Raw genomic sequence first — 24075 nt, 5'->3', positions numbered from 1 at the left:
CCAATCCAATCCAATATTCTATTACATTTTATTGTATTTAATAATGATACGACTACTACTGCTACTCCTCCTCCTGCTACTAACAATAATACTATTTCCTTTCCTTTCCTCTTCCATAACTTTGCTGCTGTGAAATATACATTTCTCCACTGCAAGACTAATAAAGGGTAATTCAATCCAATCCAATACTACTCCTACAACTAATACTACCGTATTTTCCAGTGTATAAGGCACACCCTAAAGCACAGGTGTCAAAGTCAAGGCCCGCGGGCCAAATCCGGCCCGCCACATATTTTTTTTTCGGTTCGTGAAAGCAAATCAAACTTGTTAAATTCCATGATGATTGCTAAAATCTGAGCCAAAATTTCATATTTTTGGATGTCAACCACGATAAAAGTCATTATTCTTGACTTCAGATTTGAAAACGAGTTATTCATTAATTTGCTGTGTGCTCTATATGTAATATTTGAAGGGATTTAAACATTCTAATGGGTTCCCCAAATTCAGAACGGCCCTCGAGAGGAAACCATAACTACAATGTGGCCCGCGGCAAAAAATGACTTTGACACCCCTGCCCTAAAGCCTTCGTTTTCTTTAAAAGATGACCCTGCACCTTAAACTCCGGTGCACCTTATATGTGAAGTAATATTGACCCAATACAGGTGTGGCAAGCCGCCACCGACTCCATTTCCCCCTGTAGAAGAAGTAGTGCAAGGTCCATGCTGGGATATATAAAATGTAACCATAGCCTCCACTGGAGCTTCTGACAATGTGGTGTGCCTTATACTTGGACAACATATGTATTTATATATGACATTTGGACAACTTTTGCCTTATAGTCCGATGTGCATTATATATGTAAAAGTTACCAGACTGTACTGTAGCGCCTTATAAAGTGGGGTTCCTTATTATGGAAAACTAAATATGTCATTAATTTAAGGTGCACTTTATAGTCTGGTGCACCTTATACACCTGAAAAAAAACACTACATATAATAATAATAAATAAACATAATAATTATTGCTCGTATTATTTGTAATTGTTTTCATGCTTAAATATCGACTTCTGGTATTGTTTGTTTGTTTGTTTTTTTTCGTGTAGAAAACATCATGCGTGTATTTGCTAGAATGCCTAACAGCCAGTGTTCTTCAGGAATGCTATTTTAAGTATTGTCTCGTGTGCTAGCTAATAGCTTAAGGATTGCACCTGTCAGCTCACACTTCCAGGATGATACAAAGTGCATTTTTGACACGTGAGCACTCACAACTGTGTTAAAGTGGAGAAATGATAAGCATTATCATTCCTCTGACAAGTATACTATTCAACTTCCCATGATAAGAATCAGCAAACAAGGTTTGGTTACTGAGAATCCATCTGTCCATCCATCCATCCATCCATCAATTTAATAATCCGCTTATCCTCACAGGTTTCATGGGTATACTGGAGCCTATCCCAGTGGTTAGGCCGAACCCTGGACTTCCCATTCAATCACAGGGCACACACATAGACAAACAATCATTCATACTCACAATCACACCAAGGGATGATTTAAAGTGCATGCCTGTTTTTGGAATGTAGGAAGAAATTGGAGTACCCAGAGAAACCCCATCTGAGAACGTGACGAACATGCTAACTTTACACTGAAGGAAGGAAGGACCCGATCCAAGATTGATTAACTGAGAATCATAATTCGAAAGTATAGAGGTGGGTGAGGATATATTGAATCTTTTTGAAATGCTCAACATGAAACTACAAAGAAGCATGCTGTCCTAATGCATGGCATGTCTCCCTTACAGTGGAGAAATTCGGGGTTTGAATCTCGCCTTGGGCCCTCCTGTGTGGTGTTTGCATGTTCTACCCGTAAATGATGAATGAATGAAAAACAAAAGGAAACAATTCACAAATAAAAGTGTAAATAAGCTAATTTTCATGTCATATGTGGAATTGTTTCCCAAGATGTTCTGAATGGATAGTTTAAAGTTGCAACAGTTTGAATCGTTGAAGAAATCTGCAGTATGTCCAACACCCAAAAAAGTGTAATAATAATAGAATTTTAATGCAAATGGGCAAGTGTGAAAGCCTCACTTCAGCTCATCTTGTCCAGAGGACCTGTACCGAAGTAAAAATAAATCTACAATGCTGTTTGTTATTTGTGAGCCATCTGCTGGGCACAGAAGAACACCGCTGAGAAGGACAGGGTGAGTCTCATTCCACCTTTTTTTTTTTAAGTATGCACGTATTATTTATTGCACGGTATGTGCAGTGAACAAAAAAGTTGAGTGAACTCAAATTTCCAAGGCTACAAACTAGGATAATATCTTCATTTGATTAATCCAACAAATTACTTTAAATTTTGTTGAAGTGAAAATCGACTTTCCTGCATTTCACAAGAGTATTGAGAAATTGTTTCCCTTGTCCATCAACTTCAAGATAGAGTACAGTATAAGGGAAAACATCTCACGAAAATTCGAATTACTGTATTATCCCTGCCCAATACAAGTTGTATAGTTTACATGTATACAGCAGTAAGAATTTAGATTGTTAGGTGTATGACGATTGATGAGAAGGTTTCTTCAGCCGTCATCTGTACAAAAGTGAAGGTTTCGGACGTTTCGCCTCCTATCCAAGAGACTTCAGTTCGCTGACGAAGTCTCTTGGATAGGAGGCGAAACGTCCGAAACCTTCACTTTTGTACAGATGACGGCTGAAGAAACCTTCTCATCGATGGACCACTCCTGTACGACTGAGAGCTTACACAGGTGTATGACGATTGTATTTGAAATAAATGTGGTTTATATGAAAGCAATCAATCACCAATTCAAAGTTGCACAGCCATGCAAGAGGTGTTGTGACATCATGCAACATTCTCAGGCCTGCATGAGACAATGCTATTATATCAACATGCTGGTTCGTAGCGGGGCAATATGGGTCGTGGTTGTTCAGATCCCTTTTTATGTAACCCCTGGATGGAATACTGCTAAAGATTGGTGTGTTAGATCTTATTTTTTTAATAGGGGAACATAATTTACACACAGTCATTCATCCCATTTACATTTTTCATCTCTCTAGTGTGCTCTTTTTTTATTGACAACCTATATAAATACGTACAGCAATTCAATTTAACATCGTTTACATACACAAAAAAATGGTTGAAAATATGTTTAAAATTTTACATTTGTAATAATAAATAAAATTAAAATACATATTTCATAACGGGCATGCGTGAAGTCTTTCAATATATCTGTATATATAGCAATTATTGATCTCTCTCTTTTCCTCACACGGAAAGACTCTTACGTCATCTCCTCTATTGTTTGTATTGTAATGCCCCTCAGCGTGACAATTTGGGAAAGATTTCCGGTAAAATTCCAAACGTCGTTAAAATAGCGTAAACAAGGATCTGTGTCGAGAATAAAATAAAAGGGTAAATGGTGACGACAAAACAATCCACATATGAACTGACGTTTATCACTGAGTATTTTGAAAGTTCACAGCGGATGCGACGAGTGCAGAGGAAAATCGATACGAGTGTGGGTGTGGCCGTAGCTGGGAGTTGTTCCGCCGATGTTGTGATGTATTAAGTCCCGGGGTTTGTGGGGGAATCGGGGAACTGTACACTTAACGTGTTCTTTGTCGAGTATTTTTATTAATTTATCTTAACATGGGGAACTGTCACACCGTTGGACCAAATGAGGCGCTTGTGGTTTCAGGTAACGACGAGCGACTCGCGTTTTTTTTTTTTTTAAAGCTCCGCGGCCTTTGCCTAGTTTGAGCTTGAAGAAGGGATTTAAGAGGCGGGCCTTGGGGGCGGTTTCTTTTTACCTTCATTCGATGAATATTTCTTTACATCGGTTAAAGTCAATTCATTAATAAAGACGACAGACGTGCAGAACATCAATGTAGCCACGTTTGAAGAACTGATGTAAAAACAAATCGTAATTCAATCTACTATCGATTACGTAACACCAATTGTTTGCGTTTGTAGCCGCGTTTACGGTGTTCGCACTTTCAACGTCACAGACATTTTCCTCTTTAAATAATCTTATCTATAACAGAGCGCATGCCTTTTGGATGACTTGTGTTGTGATGACGATGATTCCTCGCAGGCTCACAGAGATCGAACGATTTCCTGCCCCTCGTGTGCGCCTGCGGTTTCGGGCTGTTTTGAAAATATGCTTGTTTTCTGCATTAAAAATCGAAAAACAAGACAAAGGGGTAAGGCGGGAGGCTTTTTATGAGCTTTGCGGATATTTTAGTCTCCATACATGGCGGTTACGCTTGGCAGAGGCAATACAATTGAATAAATTAGATTAGAGGGGAGAGGCCCATAAAGTCCTTTTGGCATCACTGCAGCTAGTTGTGCACGACACCGAATGGCAGACGAGGCATCAACTGATCTCTATGCAGTTGGACACAAACAAATGAAGCCTTCCAACCCTTTCAATTTTAATGCATTTCTAAGCACAATCCATGCATGCATCCATGCACACAGTATCCTCTAAACCCCTTATTATCACTACATAAGAAAAATATCATATATTGAAAAGTGACATTGCGACAATTCATACAAACCACCGCTCAATCTACAGCAGTGGTTCTTAATTGTTGGAGGCACCGAACCCCACCAATTTCATATGCTCATTCACCGAACCCTTCTTCCAATGACTGTGACTACTACTAACTGCATACTAGACTGAGAGGTGGACCTCTGGCGGAGGATCCACCGAACCACTGAGACCGACTCACCGAGCTCCGAGGGTTTGATCGAACTCAGGTGAAAGACCATTAATCTACAGCATTGATAACGTTTATCATTAAGTAGGGCAAAATGGGTCGTAAATATTGAACTTTATGATTGTCCACAGATTGGCGGGCTTATTTTCAAGTCTTAAGAATGTATACAATTTTAAAAAAATATAGACAACATAGCTTGACTGTTGTGTGTGTGCATGTTGGGTAGGGAACCCAAGTTCATTGAGAGGCATTTTGTGTCTATTTAGAACATAATTTGACTATCTCGGGGTAACTACCAAAATGATGCATGCGGTGGAGGAGTTGTAAGTACTGCTGCCAAACGGCGAGAATGCGCAGTTTGAATTCTAGCAGTGCTATGCTGTCAACATATAAGTCTGTTATGAGTGGGGTTCACTTTTTCTTCCCGCGTCTGTGTGGTGTTTCACCGGCTCCTCCTCCAACTAAAGATGTGCAAGGTTGATTTTCACTCAGTGCCTTGAGTTTAGTACTGACCAGATCCATTTTCTGCATTGCTCCCTTTTAGGTTAAATTATAACAACGAATATGACATAAATTTACCTTTTATCTTTATAAAGTCGTTTGTCAATCCTGAATAATGTAACGTTGCAACAATGGGTATTGATATGTTAACAAATTGAAGACATTTGTTTGGAAACACCTCGTACACAAATTTCATTTGAAAAAAATCTGTTGTAAACAACTTTATATGTTCGATTTGGCTGTGTGCTATTGGACAAGTTTTCAAGTGACCCAGCCCAACCAGTTTCCTCTCTCAAATACATTTGAAAGCAGCACAGAGAGAAACTCCGGCATTGAATCAAACGTCTCCCCCTCCCCACTTTTTATCGAATGCAGTCAGGAATGTCAGTTATGCCACGACTAGCGAGACATAAGCGCGGTGCCTCTCAAAACATTTTAATTACATTGACAAGCACTTGATTTTAACTAAAGCATGTGGTGCCCTCATTCCTGTATACAAACACCACAGGAATAAGATCATGTGCCTAAAAGCGGTTATAGTCCTGCTTTGTTCAAGAAATGCTTATCTAGTCACAGCTGCTGCGAGCCAACAACCGCTGCTTTTTGTTTTTCATTAGAGCTAATGATCAATGAATAGGTTTACAGAAATCAATGCAATGAAACCGTCAAGCGTTAAACATTCTGCTTCTTTAAACAGTTTTTTACACAGTCCAAACGGTCTCCCATTATTTTAAATCTTCACGTTTCCAAGTAATATTTGATATTTTGTTGTGGGGCCACTTTAGTCTCAGGTGCTCAAAGATTATTTTGAAGCGACCTTCAAGCGCTCAGTGGTACATGGCCAACTGTGTAAATAATCAAATATTTCTTAAATTATATTATTTTAGTTTTTGTAACTTTATTGGGTGATTTTCAATAAGACAATAAAGCTGACTATGAGTTGGTTGATGGCTGTCACACAAGGGGGAGGGTGTGAATGCCTGCTGTTTTGAGCCGCGGTGTATTTAATAAATAGCAGTGCATGCCTTACTCAATAGGCTTGATCCAGGTCATTTGATGTAGACGCTGTTTGTCAAGGCCAAGGGCTTGTGTGTTTTTTCAACAAGATGGAAAGAAAAAAAGTTTCAATCACGTACATGTTGACATTGCATTGCTATGCCAGAGATTCTTGCTTCAAGATCACAGCTAAGTCTGCACAATCGCAACCCACCAAGGTTGTATACTGGTTTAGTATGTACTTTCTGTGATCCGGCGTGCATTTTGAGTTGTTTTTCTGGCGGTAACTGTAGTGAAATACGTCAAACCCATTCAATGTATGAACCAAATTATCTTATAACAAAATCATTCATTACATTGCTTTTTTTCACAGATATCGCATGGGAAATCTGCTGTTTCCATGTCACTAATTTCTTGCCCCCCCCCCCTAACATTGATGAGCTAACATTGGGCCGCAAATCATCAATAGTTTCAAACAACAATCCCCATGAACTCATAACACCCACTTCCTGGCCTCTGATTAGTTTGTCTTTCATTTGTGTAGCATAATGTATAATAATCAGTTATACACAAGGCAATGCGTGGCTATTGAACCCTCCCGCCCCCAACCACCACCATAAAAATATTTATACATATTTTTACCTTAAGAGGTTAGACCTTCCAGTTCACTTGTTGTCGTGCGGCTTTTTATGTTACCATATGCAGCTCAATGTATTAGCTGTTCACACGTGGTATTCGCAGACAACTTTGACCCTATTAACATAGCATTGTTAGAGGCATGGAGCTCAAAGGGTGTGTGTTATAGCTACCTATTCATATCTGTGCTAAAGATGTAATGAGTAATAATAAAGGTAGAAGTAGTCTCATACAATTTCTGAGAAATCAGAAACCTGAAATCATTGTAATTGATTCTTCCAAAATCTAATTTCTGAAACTGGTCACTGTGACTCATTTTGCTGTGCTGAGTCACATTTATTTACAACCACAGGTGTCAAAGACAAGGCCCGCGCGCCAAATCCGGCCCGCCACATAATTTTTTTTCGTCCCGCGAAAGCAAATCAAACTTGTTAAATTCCATGATGATTGCTAAAATCTGAGCCAAAATTTCATATTTTTGGATGTCAACCACAATAAAAGTCATTATTCTTGACTTCAGATCTGAAAACGAGTTATTCATTAATTTGCTGTGTGCTCTATATGTAATATTTGAAGGGATTTAAACATTCTAATGGGTTCCCCAAATTCATAACGGCCCTCGAGAGGAAACCATAACTACAAACTTTGAACTTTGAAGGCCCCACTTTATGTTTTATATAAGTTCTATTACTACCCATTGTGTATCTTATTGTGTGCATCTTATTGTACAGTGTCACACAAGTTTTATTTTCATTCAGGAAATTCGTGATTGTGAAAGACGTTTGCCTTCCAACCTTTAGTTAATGTACAGCTCATACATTGTGTCGGGGTAAATAAATACATGCGCGTGCGTGAGGGCATCTGTGCATGTGTCTGTAAATATCGATTAGCTCCACCCCCTTTTCTTTCTGTCAGTAAACATGTGACAGCTGGGAATGTCGCTGAAACACTCAGACAGGAGTTGAACCAGACTCACCCTTTGTGAGGTGTTGCTATGTTGATGTGAATACTGACTTTCATTTTTCCAAAACAGTGTTCCTTGAAATAGGATGTCTTTCACATGTAACGTTTCTCCAGCATTCCCTTGAGAGTTATAGCATTACATGCATGCGTAACAGAATTACAACAGCACTGGTGCTTTTAAATACTTAATATAGGCCTCAAAGTCGCGATGAAAGCAACGTGTGATTTCTCAATGATTGCAGTGAAATGAGTCAAATTTGTCAGCCTACATTGTACAAAAATGTAGTATCATGGCTACTATCATGCTCACGTTACATTGTTTTTTTTTTCTTTCTGTACGATGATGGTGATGTGAGATTCATGTCGTTTGTGTTCTTCCAAAGGTGGCTGCTGTGGCTCGGATCAGAAAACATATGTTGTCGGAGGCTGGGCTTGGGCTTGGTGGCTCATCTCGGACATCCAGAGGTAAAAGTGGTCGGCACATTATCCCAACACGACAAGTTAAACATGAAAAAAAAACAAGTGGTTTATAAAACTGTGATATTTTCCCTATCTGAAGAGGTGCGCCCTTAATCCCACCAATTTGTTACATTACATTATTACATTACATTTCTTGCTTGCCCGGTTTTCGCCAAAAGCAATCAGCAAGTACATCAAAATTAGATTGACATTAAAGCTATTGTTTCTACTTGTTGATATTTCTCTCTTGACAATTGCTCTTATTTTCTGATTGATTAGCATCTGCATTCAACCAGATGGCCAACATGTACAAAATACATTGTTCCTTCTATTTTCTTGCATATTTCCAACTGATTAATATTCTATTGTGGCCAAAAAGTATTCTATAAACATACAGCATGTTCAGCACCATCGGATGGATTGAAGCGCCAACTACAGGGATGGCCCTGGAAAACTGCAGATGGAAATTTGATTCTGTTCTACTTAGTCTAACAATAACTTGGAAACCTCATCATGACAAGCAATAGACAAAGGTAGACTTAACGTATGGATGATATTGTCTCAACAGTGGAGATTATAGAAACAGAACAGTGACTGATAGATGAGTTTCGATGTTTGTCAATATTGCCTCCAAGATGCACGCTCATCTTAATGGCGTCACTGTTTTTAGCAAAGATGCACATTCATAATTTCCTCCTCAGGCCAATTCTCACATACTAAAGGTTGTAACCATAACTTTAACTAGCCATTTTTTCCTCCTGAAAGGGGTGTTATCCTAACAGGAATTCTATAGAAAACTAGATCTCTGTGTGCTCTTTCTATTTTGACTACCCATGGCACAAGACTACTACGTCTCGCAAGCGAGTATTTTCTGCCTCCAAGATGCATACGCAGCCAGAATTAATGTATCCGTACCTCACATGAAACTGATCTACTGATAGTTCACCCCTTTACATTAAACTTTTTGCAGACCTCAGAGTTTAGGGTAATCAAAGCGCTCATTCTCCTTTCACAGTTTCAGAACGACTTATATTAACTTGCGTGGACTAACTGGTGCTATTATTAATTTGCTTGTAAAACACCTGCTCTGAATGTATCGATGATCTAATATTTGCTAATCTCTGAGAAGCTGCTTTCACCGTGTGCGCCTCAGCTCGACTGTGTCCGCTTCAGGTTACCCATTTCCAATTAAGAACTGTGCTTCAGTGTTGCTTGGAAACAACATGGTCGACTGCGAAAAAACGAAGTCCAGTCAATGCATGGATGGGTTTATTCTATCATTCAATATGCTGGTCACATTTTTTTTTCTTCTTGGAGGATGACAGCAGAAGGAGAGCATGAGCACTTGAGCTAACAGCGTTAAGCTTGGTGGACGGAGGACACACCGTCTTCCTGCTTCTGATGCTACAATCAATTTAATGTTTGGGCCCATGACTCATTGATCCAGCTCGACTGGAGAGGAGGGGGAGGTGATGTGTCCACCTCAGGTTGACTTTATTGCAGTCAAATCCTTCTGACGTGTGCTTATTTGTACATACATGGATGCTTAAGTCCCTCCTCATTTTAAAAGGATTGTTCTGGAGCTTCTTTTAATTAAACAATATAAAAAAACAGCCAAACAATCATGATTATTTTTATTTACAAACTGTTTTTTTTATTTTTTAATAATGAGGTCACTGCTGTAAACACCACACTGTGTTCCAAATTACAAATACAAGATTTGACATTTACATGTTTTTCTGGAATGCAATTTTCATGCAAGAGGGCGCACAATTCAATGGTGCTAAAGATACCACTGAACATGCGGCCTCTTGGTATTTCGGAACATGATTCATCTGACCAAAATTGCCTTGACCTTAACCCATATAGGGCGGCCCGGTAGTCGAGTGGTTAGCACACCGGCTTCACAGTGCAGAGGTCGCCGGTTCGCGTCCCGGTCCGGCCTCCCTGTGTGGAGTTTGCATGTTCTCCCCGGACCCGCGTGGGTTTTCTCCGGGTCTTCCGGTTTCCTCCCACACTCCAAAAACATGCATGGCAGGCAGATTGACCACTCCAAATTGTCCCTAGGTGTGAGAGTGACTGTTGTATGTCTTTGTGTGCCCTGCGATTGGCTGGCAACCAATTCAGGGTGTCCCCCGCCTCGTGCCCCAAGACAGCTGAGATAGGCTCCAGCAACCCCCGCGACCCTAATGAGGAATAAGCGGTACGGAAAATGAGATTTTATATATATATATATATCTATATCATAGATAACCAGTATTTAAAAAAAAAACTCAGAATATTGCTTCAATAAAATTAGCATTGTTATCTAGGCTAAAAGAGTGGTTGATGATGAAAACATTTAACTCACTACAAGATGTAATCCCCATATATGAATATGAGTTAAAAGAGCAAATTTAAAAGAGCACCCTGTGTGCTTTATAATTTGGAACGCACAGTATGCACTTGTTTCTTGATCTTTGTCCTCTTTTAAACAATTACTAACGGGCAAGTGAATGTTGATCCGAGCTGTGAGGCCCCTTCTTTTTTGTTTCATTAATACTAGTCACAACAGAGCTGACAAAAAGCAGGAGCAGCGGGGCTGACTTTGACCTCTTTCTCTTAACCCTGGTGACTGACCTTCCTAACAGCTGTTGTCCAACTTACTGTTTTGCCTCTGCTACTGCGGCCTGCCTTCCTGTCTGCGTAGAATGTCTCTGGAGGTTATGACCATCCTCTGTCGCTGTGAGAATATCGAAACCTCCGAGGGTGTTCCCCTGGATGTGACTGGGGTGGCCCAGGTAAAGTATTTTCAAGAGACCACCCCGACAAAACAAAACAAAAACAGCAGCGGCTGGTGCTCAAGACCAAAAGAGGATGCTGCAAAACTGGCTCAACTAATTAGCTAAAACCTGTGTGTGTGCTGGGTGGGTGGGGTGTACGTTCTCCTCTATGTGGCTACTCTCCTGTCATCAAACGAGGGCAATCAGCAGTCACTAACATTGTCTTGAAGCTGCACTCTGGAAAATATATGGCAATGAATTGGACAAGGAAATGAGGCTTTGGCAACTGAGACATACAGTGCAAGTTGAGGTATTCCCACCCACAGAGCTGCTTGTCAAAATGATTTCAGCAAACCCATTACAGAAGTTGGTTTCGGGGAGCATCGCATACTCCATTGTTAGTGCTCTGGAGTCCTTGGGTGAATGGTTTCACTTTGTCCTGATTTTTTTTTTTTCTCTTCCTTGTGTTCTGGCCCCTCGCTTCATTAGCTTCCCCTCCGAACATGCCTGTTTTTATTTTATATTTTTTCCCACATTCTTCACAGGATAACGCTTGAGATTATGACCCTGCAGCCCAAGTGTGAGGATGTAGAGACAGCGGAGGGTGTAGCTATTACTGTCACAGGGGTGGCTCAGGTAAATCACCACACTGCTTTTTTTGGGAATGCCAGTTCAGACTTACCCCACACCCTCACTCTGTCGTCCCCTGCATCCCAGCAACTTCCTTTGGCCTGGCGTCACCCCATAAACACGTCAGAGCTGGTTTCATCCAGAGGGCTCAGGTTACCATATACACTTTTTTTTTCCCTAGCCTGCCTCAAATATTTTAGGTCTGCATGTTTTGCCCTCATCGTTTTACAAAGGACATTGAATCACACGGATGAGGCCAAGCCGACACGCAGATTGAGGATAGCGCCGGTGTTATCCAGTAAAAGGTTTTTCTCCCCATTGACATTTCTTCAGACTAGTTACAGCAGAGCGGCCATAATTAGTTTTTTCATACCTAAAGTACATTTTTAATTTTAAACTTCTTTGCACCTGTAAATCGCATTAGCGACTACGATAGTTTGTGAGTCCCTTGTTCCAACCGATGCATTCTAAATTTGTGTGACCAAAAATAAATCTGTCAGCACCTTACCTGCATGTTAATCACACTCCATATTCATTGCTTGTTTATTTATTTTTGTTTTTTGTAATGTGTGATCCTCTTATTCCTATCCTATAACTTTCAGGGACCTCAAAGTAATATACAATATTACCGATGAGAAGGTTTCTTCAGCCGTCATCTGTACTTTTTTGAAGGCGTCGGACGTTTCGCCTCCTATCCAAGAGGCTTCGTCAGCGAACTAAAGTCTTTTATTTATATATCCCTAATGTCCAGACATGGCGGCGCCGGTCACAGCTATGATAGGTCCCTACTCTCAGGTTGGAGGAAGCAGAGGACCACTCCCTGTGGCCCCACTGATTGTTCCTTCATTCCTGACTAACGACTGGCCTGTTAGCCCCACTCCCACCGGTATCACCTGATCAGCATTACGAATGTTGCCTAACATGTTTTGCCTAAGCAGGCTATTGTACGAACGATCCAAATTGAACCTCACCCCACCAGACCGGTTTAATGAAGGATTTAGTTGTTTTATGAGAATCACTTCTTTTACCCCCCTTTCAATTACCTCATTGTCGTCAAATGAGTGGTTGCTAGCTTTTAGGTGCAAATGTACTGCCGATTGAGGCCCACTAGTATTATCCCTGCGATGTTGATAAAGTCTTTTTTGGAGAATTTGTCGAGTCTCCCCAATGTACTGCTCTTTACAATTTTCATTCTTACAATGTATTGAATAAACTACATTACTTTGTTTTTCATTTGGCAGCCTATCTTTTGGATGCACTAATTTTTGCCTTAACGTGTTTATCGGTTTGAAATAAGTTGGAATTTTGTGTTGCCAAAGGACTCTTTGTAGTTTTTCAGAAACTCCTGCAATGTAAGGTACTGCTACTCCTCTCCTTTTTGTATCTTGAGAATTTTTGGTTTCATTCCCTATTCTTTCTTTCTGACATTTGTTGAATGACCACTGATGGTACCTACAGTTAGTGAGTGCTCTCCTGATATGTCTGGACATTAGGGATATATTAATAGGGCCGATACGACCAGTAAGACTTTAGTTCACTGACGAAGCCTCTTGGATAGGAGGCAAAACGTCCAACACCTTCAAAAAAAGTACCGATGACTGCTGAAGAAACCTTCTCATCGATGGACCACTCCTGTACGACTAAGAGCTTACACAGAACCATAAACATTTGCGTAACTAGTTACTGTGTAAAAAGAAACAGGCACTTGTGCGTTATTCAAATCACACTTGTCTCTAAGAATCCCCACTACGCTCTAATAAGCAGCAAAATCCATCTGCACCCGAAATGGAACCATTTTTAAATATATATCCCCTATGAGAATATTTGAGTAACTACCACAGACTCCTGTATTTCAGTTCTTGATATGGTTGTTGTTCACTAATTTTGTGTGCATGTCTTTTGTGTGATTGAAAGGAGATACCTCATTATATCAGCCCTGTACTGTGTTCAAAACCATCAACTGTTCCTCGCTCTTTTCCTACATGCATGCTCATTCTGACAATGAACCCACGGTCCGGAACGACCCCTCACTTTCTCACATTGCACATCTTAGCACACAATTTCACTCTGCCCCTGTATTAATGGTCCAACTGGATTGGACGCCTTTGTAGAGGCCCATGGCAACAGGAGTGGCATGATCTTGAATTATCAGCGTGTTTATAGGGAATTGCCCATCCAATAAATATTTAAGTGAACTAAAAACTGTTTTACTGTTGCCCCGGCCTTCTTTTTCCAACTTCAGACAATGTTGAGAAGATGTCTTGCAACAACAAAGCTGTACAATTGACTGATCGAAATTAATATTTTGTCTGACATCACACAATAGAAATAAGAATCAATAAATTCCTGGACAAATGTCGACTTTTTTTTTTAAACTTTTTTTCTGTACTTTTTAGAAGGTAGTGTAAAAACAGGAGTGTTGGGAGGTCAGAGGTCTGCACTTCGGCTCGCCACTCACTTTTTCCATACAACTTTATTTTTGGCTGAGCATGAGCACAGCCCCACCACCCCTGCTGACTCTTATGAACTGGCCTGCCTTGTGGTTGTCCATCTTGCACCCTCTATCAGTGTTGATCTGCAATGACAATTACTACCCTTTACATTGTGTGTCCTTCAATCATGGTATGAGTGCATGTTACCCAACCAAATGGTGTAACCACTTGCCTAAGGACCCAGCTCACATCTCTCTCTTTTGACAGCCCTAGTGGAGTACAGCATCGTCCCCGACTTCTTTTTATTATTTATTTGTCTTACAAATGAGCTCCTCCTGTCAATGATGTGCCCATTCCCTACCCTTATTTTGCGTGCATGGGTAATAAGCATGAGACATGACAAATACAATATGTACAATAAACCATACAGTCATAATCTTGCACAAGTAACACACATCATTGAGCTCATGTAGCATCTCTATTGATCCAGGGTGACGGAGGTCATGTCTGTTTGTATGTGACTGTTTTTTTAAAAATGTGTACTTTCCAAGCCGTGGGATCAAAATTACCTATTCTCACTTATCATGGCTGTACAAAAATCTGATGCCACTTGGTAACAGCAAAGTATATTTTGGCCAAGAAAAATGCTGAAAAAGCAACATCAGTTCTTACACGTTCCAACGCCACCTTTCTCAGTTGATTCCACAATTGTTCGAAATCAGCCTTTGTCTACATCGAAACACTATAAATGAATGGATTTCTAATTGGCTATGCATGTTCAAAAGTCACACTCGCATTTGTCATGGCACAAAATGAATTTGAAAACACAAGGCCACCTCATAATCAGATATGCTATCTTGTTGAAGAGAGCATAATATAGCTTGAGATAATGTATTGTATACTATAATGCATTCTCAAACAGGACAAGCCAAAATCTCTGCACATAAACTAACCAGAAATCATTGATGAAAAGGTTTCTTCAGCCGTCATCTGTACTTCTTTGAAGGTGTCAGACTTTTCGCTTCTCATCCAATAAACTGTCAGCAAAGTAAAGTCTTACTGGTAGTTTAGGCCCTATATACATGTATATATCCCTACTGTCCAGACATGGTGATCCCTGCTCTCAGTTGGGGGGAGCAGAGGACTACTCCCTGCAGCTCCTCTGATTGTTCCTATTGTTCTGACTAAGACTGGCCTGATTGCCCCACTCAGAAGATGTTCAGAACATCTTCAGAAGATACAAAAAGGAGCGGAGTAGCAGTACCTTACATTGCAGGAGTTTCTGAAAAACTACAAAGAGTCCTTTGGCAACACAAAATTCCTACTTATTTCAAACCGATAAACACTTTATATATACTGTCTAAACTACCAGTAAGACTTTAGTTTGCTGACGAAGTTTCTTGGGTAAGAAGGGAAACGTCCAACACCTTCAAAGAAGTACAGATGACGGCTGAAGAAACCTTTTCAACGATGGACCACTCCTGTACGACTGAGAGCTTACACAGACGTGACCAGTAATCAATTTTTGGAGAAAGTCTTCCCTCCACGCGGGGTTTTCCAAAATCTCATTTTTAAAGTGACAAAAGCCACCATTTTTATGGGTGAGGAAAAAAAGGGCCAAAACCTAGTTTAAAACACGTTTTTGGAAATTTCCATGTGCACGCGGACATGACCTAAATGACATATTGAATTATTCAAGCCAGCAGCTGCTGTTCTCTGTGGCAAATGTGATAAAGGCATCGGACCAGAATTATTTGATTCACATTCTTCCAAAACAATTTTTTAGCCATATAAAAGTAATAGGTGCACATTGGTATTCATTTGTGGTTCCGTCCGTATATGCTCAGCTGACAATGTTTGTCCACACTGACGCCAGGTGAAGGTGATGACTGAAAATGAACTGCTGGGTTACGCCTGCGAGCAGTTTCTGGGGAAATCTGTCATGGAGATTAAGAGTGTCATTCTACAGACCCTTGAGGGTCACCTACGTGCCATCCTCGGTAGGTATCGTGGGGGAATAAGAGATTACAGTGTACATTATTATTATTATTTTATTATTAAGATCCGAGATGAGCCATTTTTTTAATAATGGTTCCCGATCTTGTAGCAGGGTTGTTACATGCAAGGCCTCTGATCAGTCTGATTGCCAACAGCCGGGGTTAACAACACAGAGTTCCAAGTTTCTCTCGCCATAGCTCTTGGAACATTATATTAATTGATTCATCACATTATGATCATAACTATAAAGACAACGTAGAACAGGAATCACCAACACTTGTACTCATGTCACAGGTACCTTAACTGTGGAGCAGATTTACCAGGACAGAGACAAGTTTGCCTCTCTGGTCCGAGAGGTGGCAGCACCTGATGTTGGCCGGATGGGCATCGAAATCCTGAGTTTCACCATCAAGGTGTGAGACAGGAAAGATATATGTGTGATTTGCTTGTTGTTTACATCATGATTACATTCAACAACCATTTACAGAGGAAGCAGTTTAGGTTGAGACACAAGAGTGGCTGACGGCCAATTCAGGTATAGATAAATATCTTTCAACGCACATCGCTTCTCTTTATTTTGTTGTCAGGACGTGTATGACAAAGTGGAGTACCTAAGCTCACTGGGTAAAACGCAGACTGCTGCAGTGCAGAGAGATGCTGACATTGGAGTGGCTGAGGCAGAGAGAGACGCTGGCATCAGGGTAGGAAGAACTCACAATGACAAATGTGCCATCATCCAACAGACGATTTCTGAGAGCAGAACAGTTTCGAGATACTTTCAGAAACTCTCATCACAATCTTTTTATTGTGTGTGTGTGTGGGTGCATGTGTTTTAAACAGGAAGCTGAGTGTAAGAAGGAAATGATGGATGTGAAGTTCCTGGCAGACACAAAAATGGCAGATTCCAAACGAGAACTGGAAATGCAGCGAGCCGCCTTCAATCAGGAAGTCAACACAAAGGTATGATGATGTGGGCTCGAGAGAATGGAATCGTGTTTACGGAATGTGATATGTTTACAACCCACCCACAAAATGTGAACATTTCCCCAATCCTGAAATAATTTAAAATACTTTAAAATAATTTCATTTTCATCTTCCCTATTGCTCTAAACACATTACATTTGTTAAAAGTGCTGTTTCGTGATGAGCCCGACTCTTTAACTCATTCATTGCCAGACAATGTGCAAAAATGAAACGATGTGCAATTTTCACTCAAATTGCAGGACCCATAGGATGACAAAAACATTCAATTCAACGTAAGAAACCTTAGACTCTTCTTTCATCGGAAAAATATGTTAATTCAAAAAAACATCATTTATATGGGTCTGGAGTTATCTGAGCTTGAAATGGGGGCGGCTGTGCAAAATACAATACAATACATACATATAGATTTATATAGCACTTTAACAACAGCTGAAGCTGCAACAACGCGCTAACATGGATGAATTGCAACAGCACCCCCCTCGTGTAAGGGAAAAACATTGCCAGAGGCCTGACCAGCGCTTTATTGGCACCCCCCGCAAGAAAATCTAAAAGCCAAGCAAATTCAGGAATGGCGCTCCACGTCGCACAAGTTCGGGAATGGCAGTGAATGAATTAAGATAGCAGTGATGCCAAAGGCATAGAGTTTCGTAACTCTCAAAAGTGTTTGAAATACAACTGTTGTGTAGCTTCTTCTAGTGCTACATGCACTTCTCAAACTATACAACTTTGTTTGATGACCATGCTGTTAAACCAACCGAAGACTCCCAAAAACCTGAAGCCATCCTGTCATTCAGAAAGCAGAAGCTCAGCTGGCTTATGAGCTGCAAGCAGCCAAAGAGCAGCAGAAGATCCGTCTGGAGGAGATAGAAGTGGAAGTGGTCCAGAGGAAGAAGCAGATCACCATTGAGGAGAAGGAGATTGATCGCACTGACAAGGAGCTCATCGCCACTGTGAAGAGACCCGCAGAGGCTGAAGCTTACAAGATGCAACAGCTGGCCGAGGGCCAGAAGTGAGTGGAAGCAGTCGTCTTGTCGATCACTATAGTGAAGCTGTGTTGGTGTGCAGATCAATAGAAACGTTAGAACGATTCATCGGTGACTTTGACGCTGTTAAGCCCGTCTGGATGGGGGAAACACTCTCAGACCGCGGCTCAACCAAAAGCACCACGATGAAAGTTTTCCTTTTCCTCCACCAGGATCAAAAAGGTGCTGACAGCCCAAGCCGAGGCTGAGAAAATTCGCTTCATCGGTGAAGCGGAGGCCGCCTCCATCGAAGCTGTGGGCAAGGCGGAAGCTGAGAAAATGAGGCTGAAGGCTGAAGCCTACCAGCAGTACGGTGAAGCCGCTAAGACAGCTCTGGTCTTGGAAGCACTACCCAAGGTCTGCTGAATTTATTTATTCTTTCCAGGTTTTACATGCTGACGTACTTCAAATTACTCCGATTTTTTTTTACTTATCGTTGAGAAGCTACAACGGTACTTTATAAAAAAGTAAGAACAACAACTTGAGACTGAGGTACGGTTTATATTTGTCAAATCGTTTTCTACAGTTGAACTACATAAAACGCTTCATCAATGAATTTTTCTGTACTGTAAACATGAACTGCACTGAGTGTTTCTGCACTCTATATAAATAAATTCAATGTATGTTATGAGGAAATGAAATGGCACTAACATGAAATGCACGTCATTGTTGGATTTTACACTGTAAATGCTAAAAGTTGCTCCCTATGCTGTGTTAGATTGCCAGCAAGGTGGCCGCGCCTTTGTCCAGGACCAATGAGATTGTGATCCTGACCGGCGAAGGCAGCCGTGTGACAGGGGAGGTGAACCGTCTGTTAGCCGAACTCCCAGTTTCTATCAACGCCCTCACTGGGGTGGACGTGACCAAGGCAAGTATATTGTCACTCACCAGCCTTAATTTTCATCTTAATATCTTTGTAGTCACATATGTTAGCCTGCAAAGTAAAGGAGCTCCCCCCAAATAATTCAATTACCGTACTTTCCGGTTTATAAGGCGCACTCAAAAGCCTTATATATATGTATAATAATAATAATATATATATATATATATATATATATATATATATATACAGTAAAGTCTCGTTATATCGATATTCAAGGGAGTCCGAAAAAATATCGATATAACCGGGACTATCGATATATCCGAACCTGTTTGCATGTAATTTTCTCCGTGCGTGCATAGAAATAGTATCGATATAACCGGGACTATCGATATAACGAGACTTTACTGTATATATACAGTAAAGTCTCGTTATATCGATATCGGATATAACTATAGTCCCGGTTATATCGATACTATTTCTATGCACGCACGGACAAAATTACATGCAAACAGGGTCGGATATATCGATAGTCCCGGTTATATCGATATTTTTTCGGACCCCCTTGAATATCGATATAACGAGACTTTACTGTATATATATATTAAGGCACAACAGGTCTCACAACTACTGTCAGCAGCCACAGACTCCGTTTTCCCTTGGAGAAGAAGTAGTGCGCAGTCCATGCTGGGATATATAAAATGTAGTCATTTATCATGCATATATATATATATATATATATATATTTATATATATAAATTTTGATCAGTCAATTGGACATATGCTCCATGAGCCCTGAAAAAAAAATCCGTGATACACTGAAGCCGCCATAAGTGAACCGCGAAGTAGCAAGGGATCACTGTACCTGTAGTGCAGGGGTGTCAGTCATTTTTTGCCGCGGGCCACATTGTAGTTCTGGTTTCCTCTCGAGGGCCGTTATGAATTTGGGGAACCCATTAGAATGTTTAAATCCCTTCAAATATTACATATGGAGCACACAGCAAATTAATGAATAACTCGTTTTCAAATCTGAAGTCAAGAATAATGACTTTTATCGTGGTTGCCATCCAAAAATATGAAATTTTGGCTCAGATTTTAGCAATCATCATGGAATTTAACAAGTTTGATTTGCTTTCGCCGGCTGTAAAAAATGATGTGGCGGGCCGGATTTGGCCCGCGGGCCTTGACTTTGACACCTGTGCTGTCGTGGATTGCCATTTTTGCTCCATTGCGGATCAGTAGTGCTTAGTTACCTCGTTGTCCAGCAGGGGGCAGCACAGGGCCTTATACAGTATGACATCCTTTGTCCTATCACAGTGACATGACGTCCAATGTTCACCTGTCATCTGAAAACTAATTGCAGCTGTTCTCTGTGTACAGATCCCATTACTGCAGAAGATGAGTGGCCAGACAGCCATCTGATGAATCGCAACCCCGCCTCAGGCATAAACAGTATCTGCCTCAAGCATGACAACACTTTCTCTATCTTCTGACTCACTTATGCAAAACTGCCAGAAACATAGATTGAGATTTGAGATATCTTTTTTTGTTACAATTTACTTTCTACCATACGAAAAGAAAGACTGTGGTGTAACCTTTCTTTGTTTTAAACCCTTCCTAGTTAGCCAGCAGTTTATGCAGCAGTCTTGTTTAGATCAGATAGCCAAACAAAAGTGAAGATTTGTATGTTGAGAGGGAACAAATGACAGAGTAAATAAATGTGAAATGTAGGTGGCTTTAAGAAAGAAAATTCAGAGTGTGCTGCAGAGTCCCAAATTTCATTTAATGTTGAATTTCAGATGGTGACAATTGGCAGCCTTTTATCGCTGAGAGAACTTGATCATCCGCTGTCATGCTCACTTGCTCTTGACTGAATTATGGCTGGCATATACAGAACAAGTTACAGAACATTACTGTACATGGATTGTCGAAGTCGAACCGCCATTAAATTGCCATGACCTTGCCTATCCTCTCATTGCCCCGATGTGCTCGTCGACTGTCCAATCATCACTCAAGTGCCCAAAACATATTCCGACAATGCTTTGGCCTCTCTGTGTCATCCTGATCTTCTGTCACATCGACTTTTTTTTTAAACTAACACACAAAAACGTTCTTGAACAGCAAACCACGTTGAGGAAGAGTAGCCTTAAATGAGCCCTGGATGCACGCCAGGCTCACTCATTACTCGTGGAGTATGTCGTGTAGCATGTGGTGGATGCTCAGGGCCATTCCCGCTACTCAAAATATCATCTTTTTTTTGTTGTTGTTACGCTCTCCCAGAAAATTCCCTTGTGCAAAATAAATGTGAGTAAATGCATATTTTTTACTTTGGTATCACAGGAATGTTTACACAGTACCACTGTGTTCTGTTTTTTAACCGATTCAAAAAAAAAAAAGGACTTCATTTGTTGCCATGACAAAAATAGTTTTACTAACAGTAACTAACAAGTGCTGCATGTGTAACCTCACTTTGACAAACCTCTCACACATACTAATTCAGTCTGTTGCAACATATGTCAAGTAAAGTGAATATTGTTCCATTGTCACCTTTGTGTTTATTTTATTTTTTTATGTAGATGAATTGAGAACACCTCTGTGCTCCCTAATGTCAAAATACAGTGAACCTCAACTCAGCAAGGTTTCGCTGCATGTGACAAAAGAGGTGCTGGAAATGAGCAGTCTTTCTCATCTCCATTTTCAGGATGAAGTGTCATTATTGTAACCCGACTTTAATCCCAGATCATTTATTGAGCCGACTGCTAGCTTCGAAGTGGAATATGCTGAAGTAACGTGTTTTGGACACAGTGCCTTTGTCAAAGAGGTCATGTGTGTGCCGTGACTGATTTCAATCACGTAGAGCTAGTAATGAGCTCCTGTTCATTTTCACTTTCCGCGCTATACATTGCTCATTGTAACCTGTCGATGTGAACGTTGTACACGCATACCTGTCTGTCTTACTTTTGCACTTGTTTAGCTTCATGTATTTTATAACATTCAGTGGTAACAACATATGTGGGAACACAACAAAAAAAAAAAAACATGTAGCTCGACTTAGGTTTTGCTTTTTTTTTTCCATATCAAGCACCTGTTTGTATTACGTTATTTGTGGCCGTTGTATTCGGTGCAAAGAAATAGCAGCTGTGTTCCTCCATGTAGAATTTTGGAGATGTGGATCAAGACCAAACCTTAGACCGACGCCTTAAAAACATCATTTGTATCTCATAGAAGAAAAAGAGTCTCTATTATGAATAAGATTTCTATTTACGCTTCTCCTAATTCTGATCTTTTGACAAACGGATCCAGCATGGCATTTGAAGCATGTGTTCATGTTACTCTATGTTGTGCGCCATCGTCAAATAAAATATATACGTACCACGACCCTTGAAGCCTTCTGTGTGTTGGTGGTGAAATCCATCCATTTTCTGTACCACCTATGAAATAGGGTATACACTGTACTGCATACAAATGAATAGCCAACCGAACACGCCAAAGAGAACTGTCCGCATTATGTATTTAAATACAATAGAAACATTGTCAGCGCTAATGCTAGCGGTCATTGTAAAGATAACATTGACAGGCTCATGGAAAATTTATTGAGTTCTAAGTTTTGGAAACAAATTAAGGCTCCATTGCATCATTTTTTCTGTTTTCCAGATTTTGTCAAATTAAAAAAACAGCACAAACAACACTATAACAATAAGGGTTAACCATGAAGATGAATAAAACAAATAAACACCATTCAATAACTTACAATGTCATTTCATACCATTCCACACATTTCACCATCATATCACTCCATATAATTACACATTTTCAATACCCATACACATCATTCAATATCAATCCACATTTCAATATTATTTCATTTTCTCATTTCAGCATTCACACACAATTTCTCCAGAAATGGCGTTTTGTAGTAATTAGGATCATACTACGGAACTAAAGATAATGCTGCGGGCCATCCCGTTTGCACAACAGCCATTATACAGCTTGCCCTGCCCTGGGGAAATTATGTGGGTGATTTTTACTTTATTGAACTTAACAAAAATATTTTAAAATCCTCAACCAAGCTCGACTAATAGATCAAATTAACAGGGGAGGGAATTTGATGAGGTGGGTGTTGGGGGGGTTGGGCCTCTCTGAGCAGATAAATGAGTAAAAGAGCAAACCACCCTGATAGACTGACATCTTTCTTTATCTGGGGCTGCAGGTCCACAAATATTGCTGCCACACCCTAACTAACAAGTGTGTAACTGGAAACAGCCAGGCACCATTTAATGTGATAACCAGTTATTTAACCCTATTAACATAAATGTATAAAAGGCTTCAAAATAAAATATAGCATTTCTCTATTTATATGTTGATAGTAAAAACTCACCAAGAAAGTTTTTAGTTGCTTTTTTTATGTTTCAAACTCTCCTTTATGAAGGAGAACGTGATGCCTGGCAAGCAGTTAAAATGTAATCCTTAAATTTCATGAGGCAAATAAATCCATGAAGGAAAAAAACTCAGATAAGAAATCATCCTCTGACATAACGGAAATACATTTTTATCTCCACAAGTATCAGACATTAATCTGTGGGAATGTCAGATTGCAATGGTGTTTTGGAAATTGAATTTTATTACATGCAGGATTTTCTCTTCCAATAGTTTGTCGGGTTCATCCAAATAAAATGCCGCTTCAAAGCAACTTCTTTTCCTTTCGGCTTTTCCCTTCGAGGGGTCGCCACAGCGAATCAGTGTCCTCCATCTTCAGAAGTTTGATTTGCATGTTTGTTTTGGCCAAGCTTTTACGTCGGATGCCCTTCCTGGCACAACCCTCTCTCTGTATTTATCCGGGCTTGGGACCAGCACAAGAAGACACTGGCTTGTGTCCCCTTGTGGTTTCAGAACAAGCAACTCTATGAACTTAATAAAGACTGTGATGAGAGGATGGTTCGAATCGAATCGAATCGAACCATCCTCTACAACACAAACTAGGAGTTATCAGAACCCTCCACCATAGGGCTAAACTAATACCAACAAGCGTCAAAGGCAGAGAAAAGGAGTCAAAACATCAGGAGAGCACTCACAAACTGTGGGTACCCTCAGTGGTCATTTAACAAATGTCAGAAAGAAAGAATAGGGAATTAAACCAA

General features: G+C 40.3%; 1 protein-coding gene across 2 annotated transcripts; it reads left to right on the top strand.

Moving 5' to 3' along the window:
* Positions 1 to 3543: 3543 nt before the first annotated feature.
* LOC148886246 (flotillin-2a) lies at positions 3544 to 22315 on the top strand. 2 transcript variants are annotated; one of them, XM_089017790.1, is made up of 11 exons: positions 3544 to 3710; positions 8214 to 8295; positions 10979 to 11069; positions 15990 to 16113; positions 16406 to 16524; positions 16699 to 16812; positions 16952 to 17071; positions 17890 to 18104; positions 18291 to 18474; positions 18836 to 18985; positions 20318 to 22315. In XM_089017790.1, exons 1-11 carry the CDS (start codon positions 3662 to 3664, stop codon positions 20357 to 20359), a joined length of 1290 nt encoding a protein of 429 aa, XP_088873916.1. In that variant the 5' UTR covers positions 3544 to 3661; the 3' UTR covers positions 20360 to 22315. The 2 variants fall into 2 exon arrangements, with proteins under 2 accessions (XP_088873916.1, XP_088873915.1); XM_089017789.1 differs by lacking the exon at positions 10979 to 11069 and adding an exon at positions 11597 to 11687 and having other exon boundaries at positions 3546 to 3710.
* The last annotated feature ends 1760 nt before the right edge of the window (positions 22316 to 24075 follow it).

This window comes from Hippocampus bargibanti, linkage group LG16 (genome assembly GCF_051943395.1).
Source record: "Hippocampus bargibanti isolate YZ-2025 linkage group LG16, ASM5194339v1, whole genome shotgun sequence".
Classification (NCBI taxonomy): domain Eukaryota; kingdom Metazoa; phylum Chordata; class Actinopteri; order Syngnathiformes; family Syngnathidae; genus Hippocampus; species Hippocampus bargibanti.
Note: the sequence above shows the minus strand (reverse complement) of the source record. Positions and strands in the feature narration are given on the sequence as shown.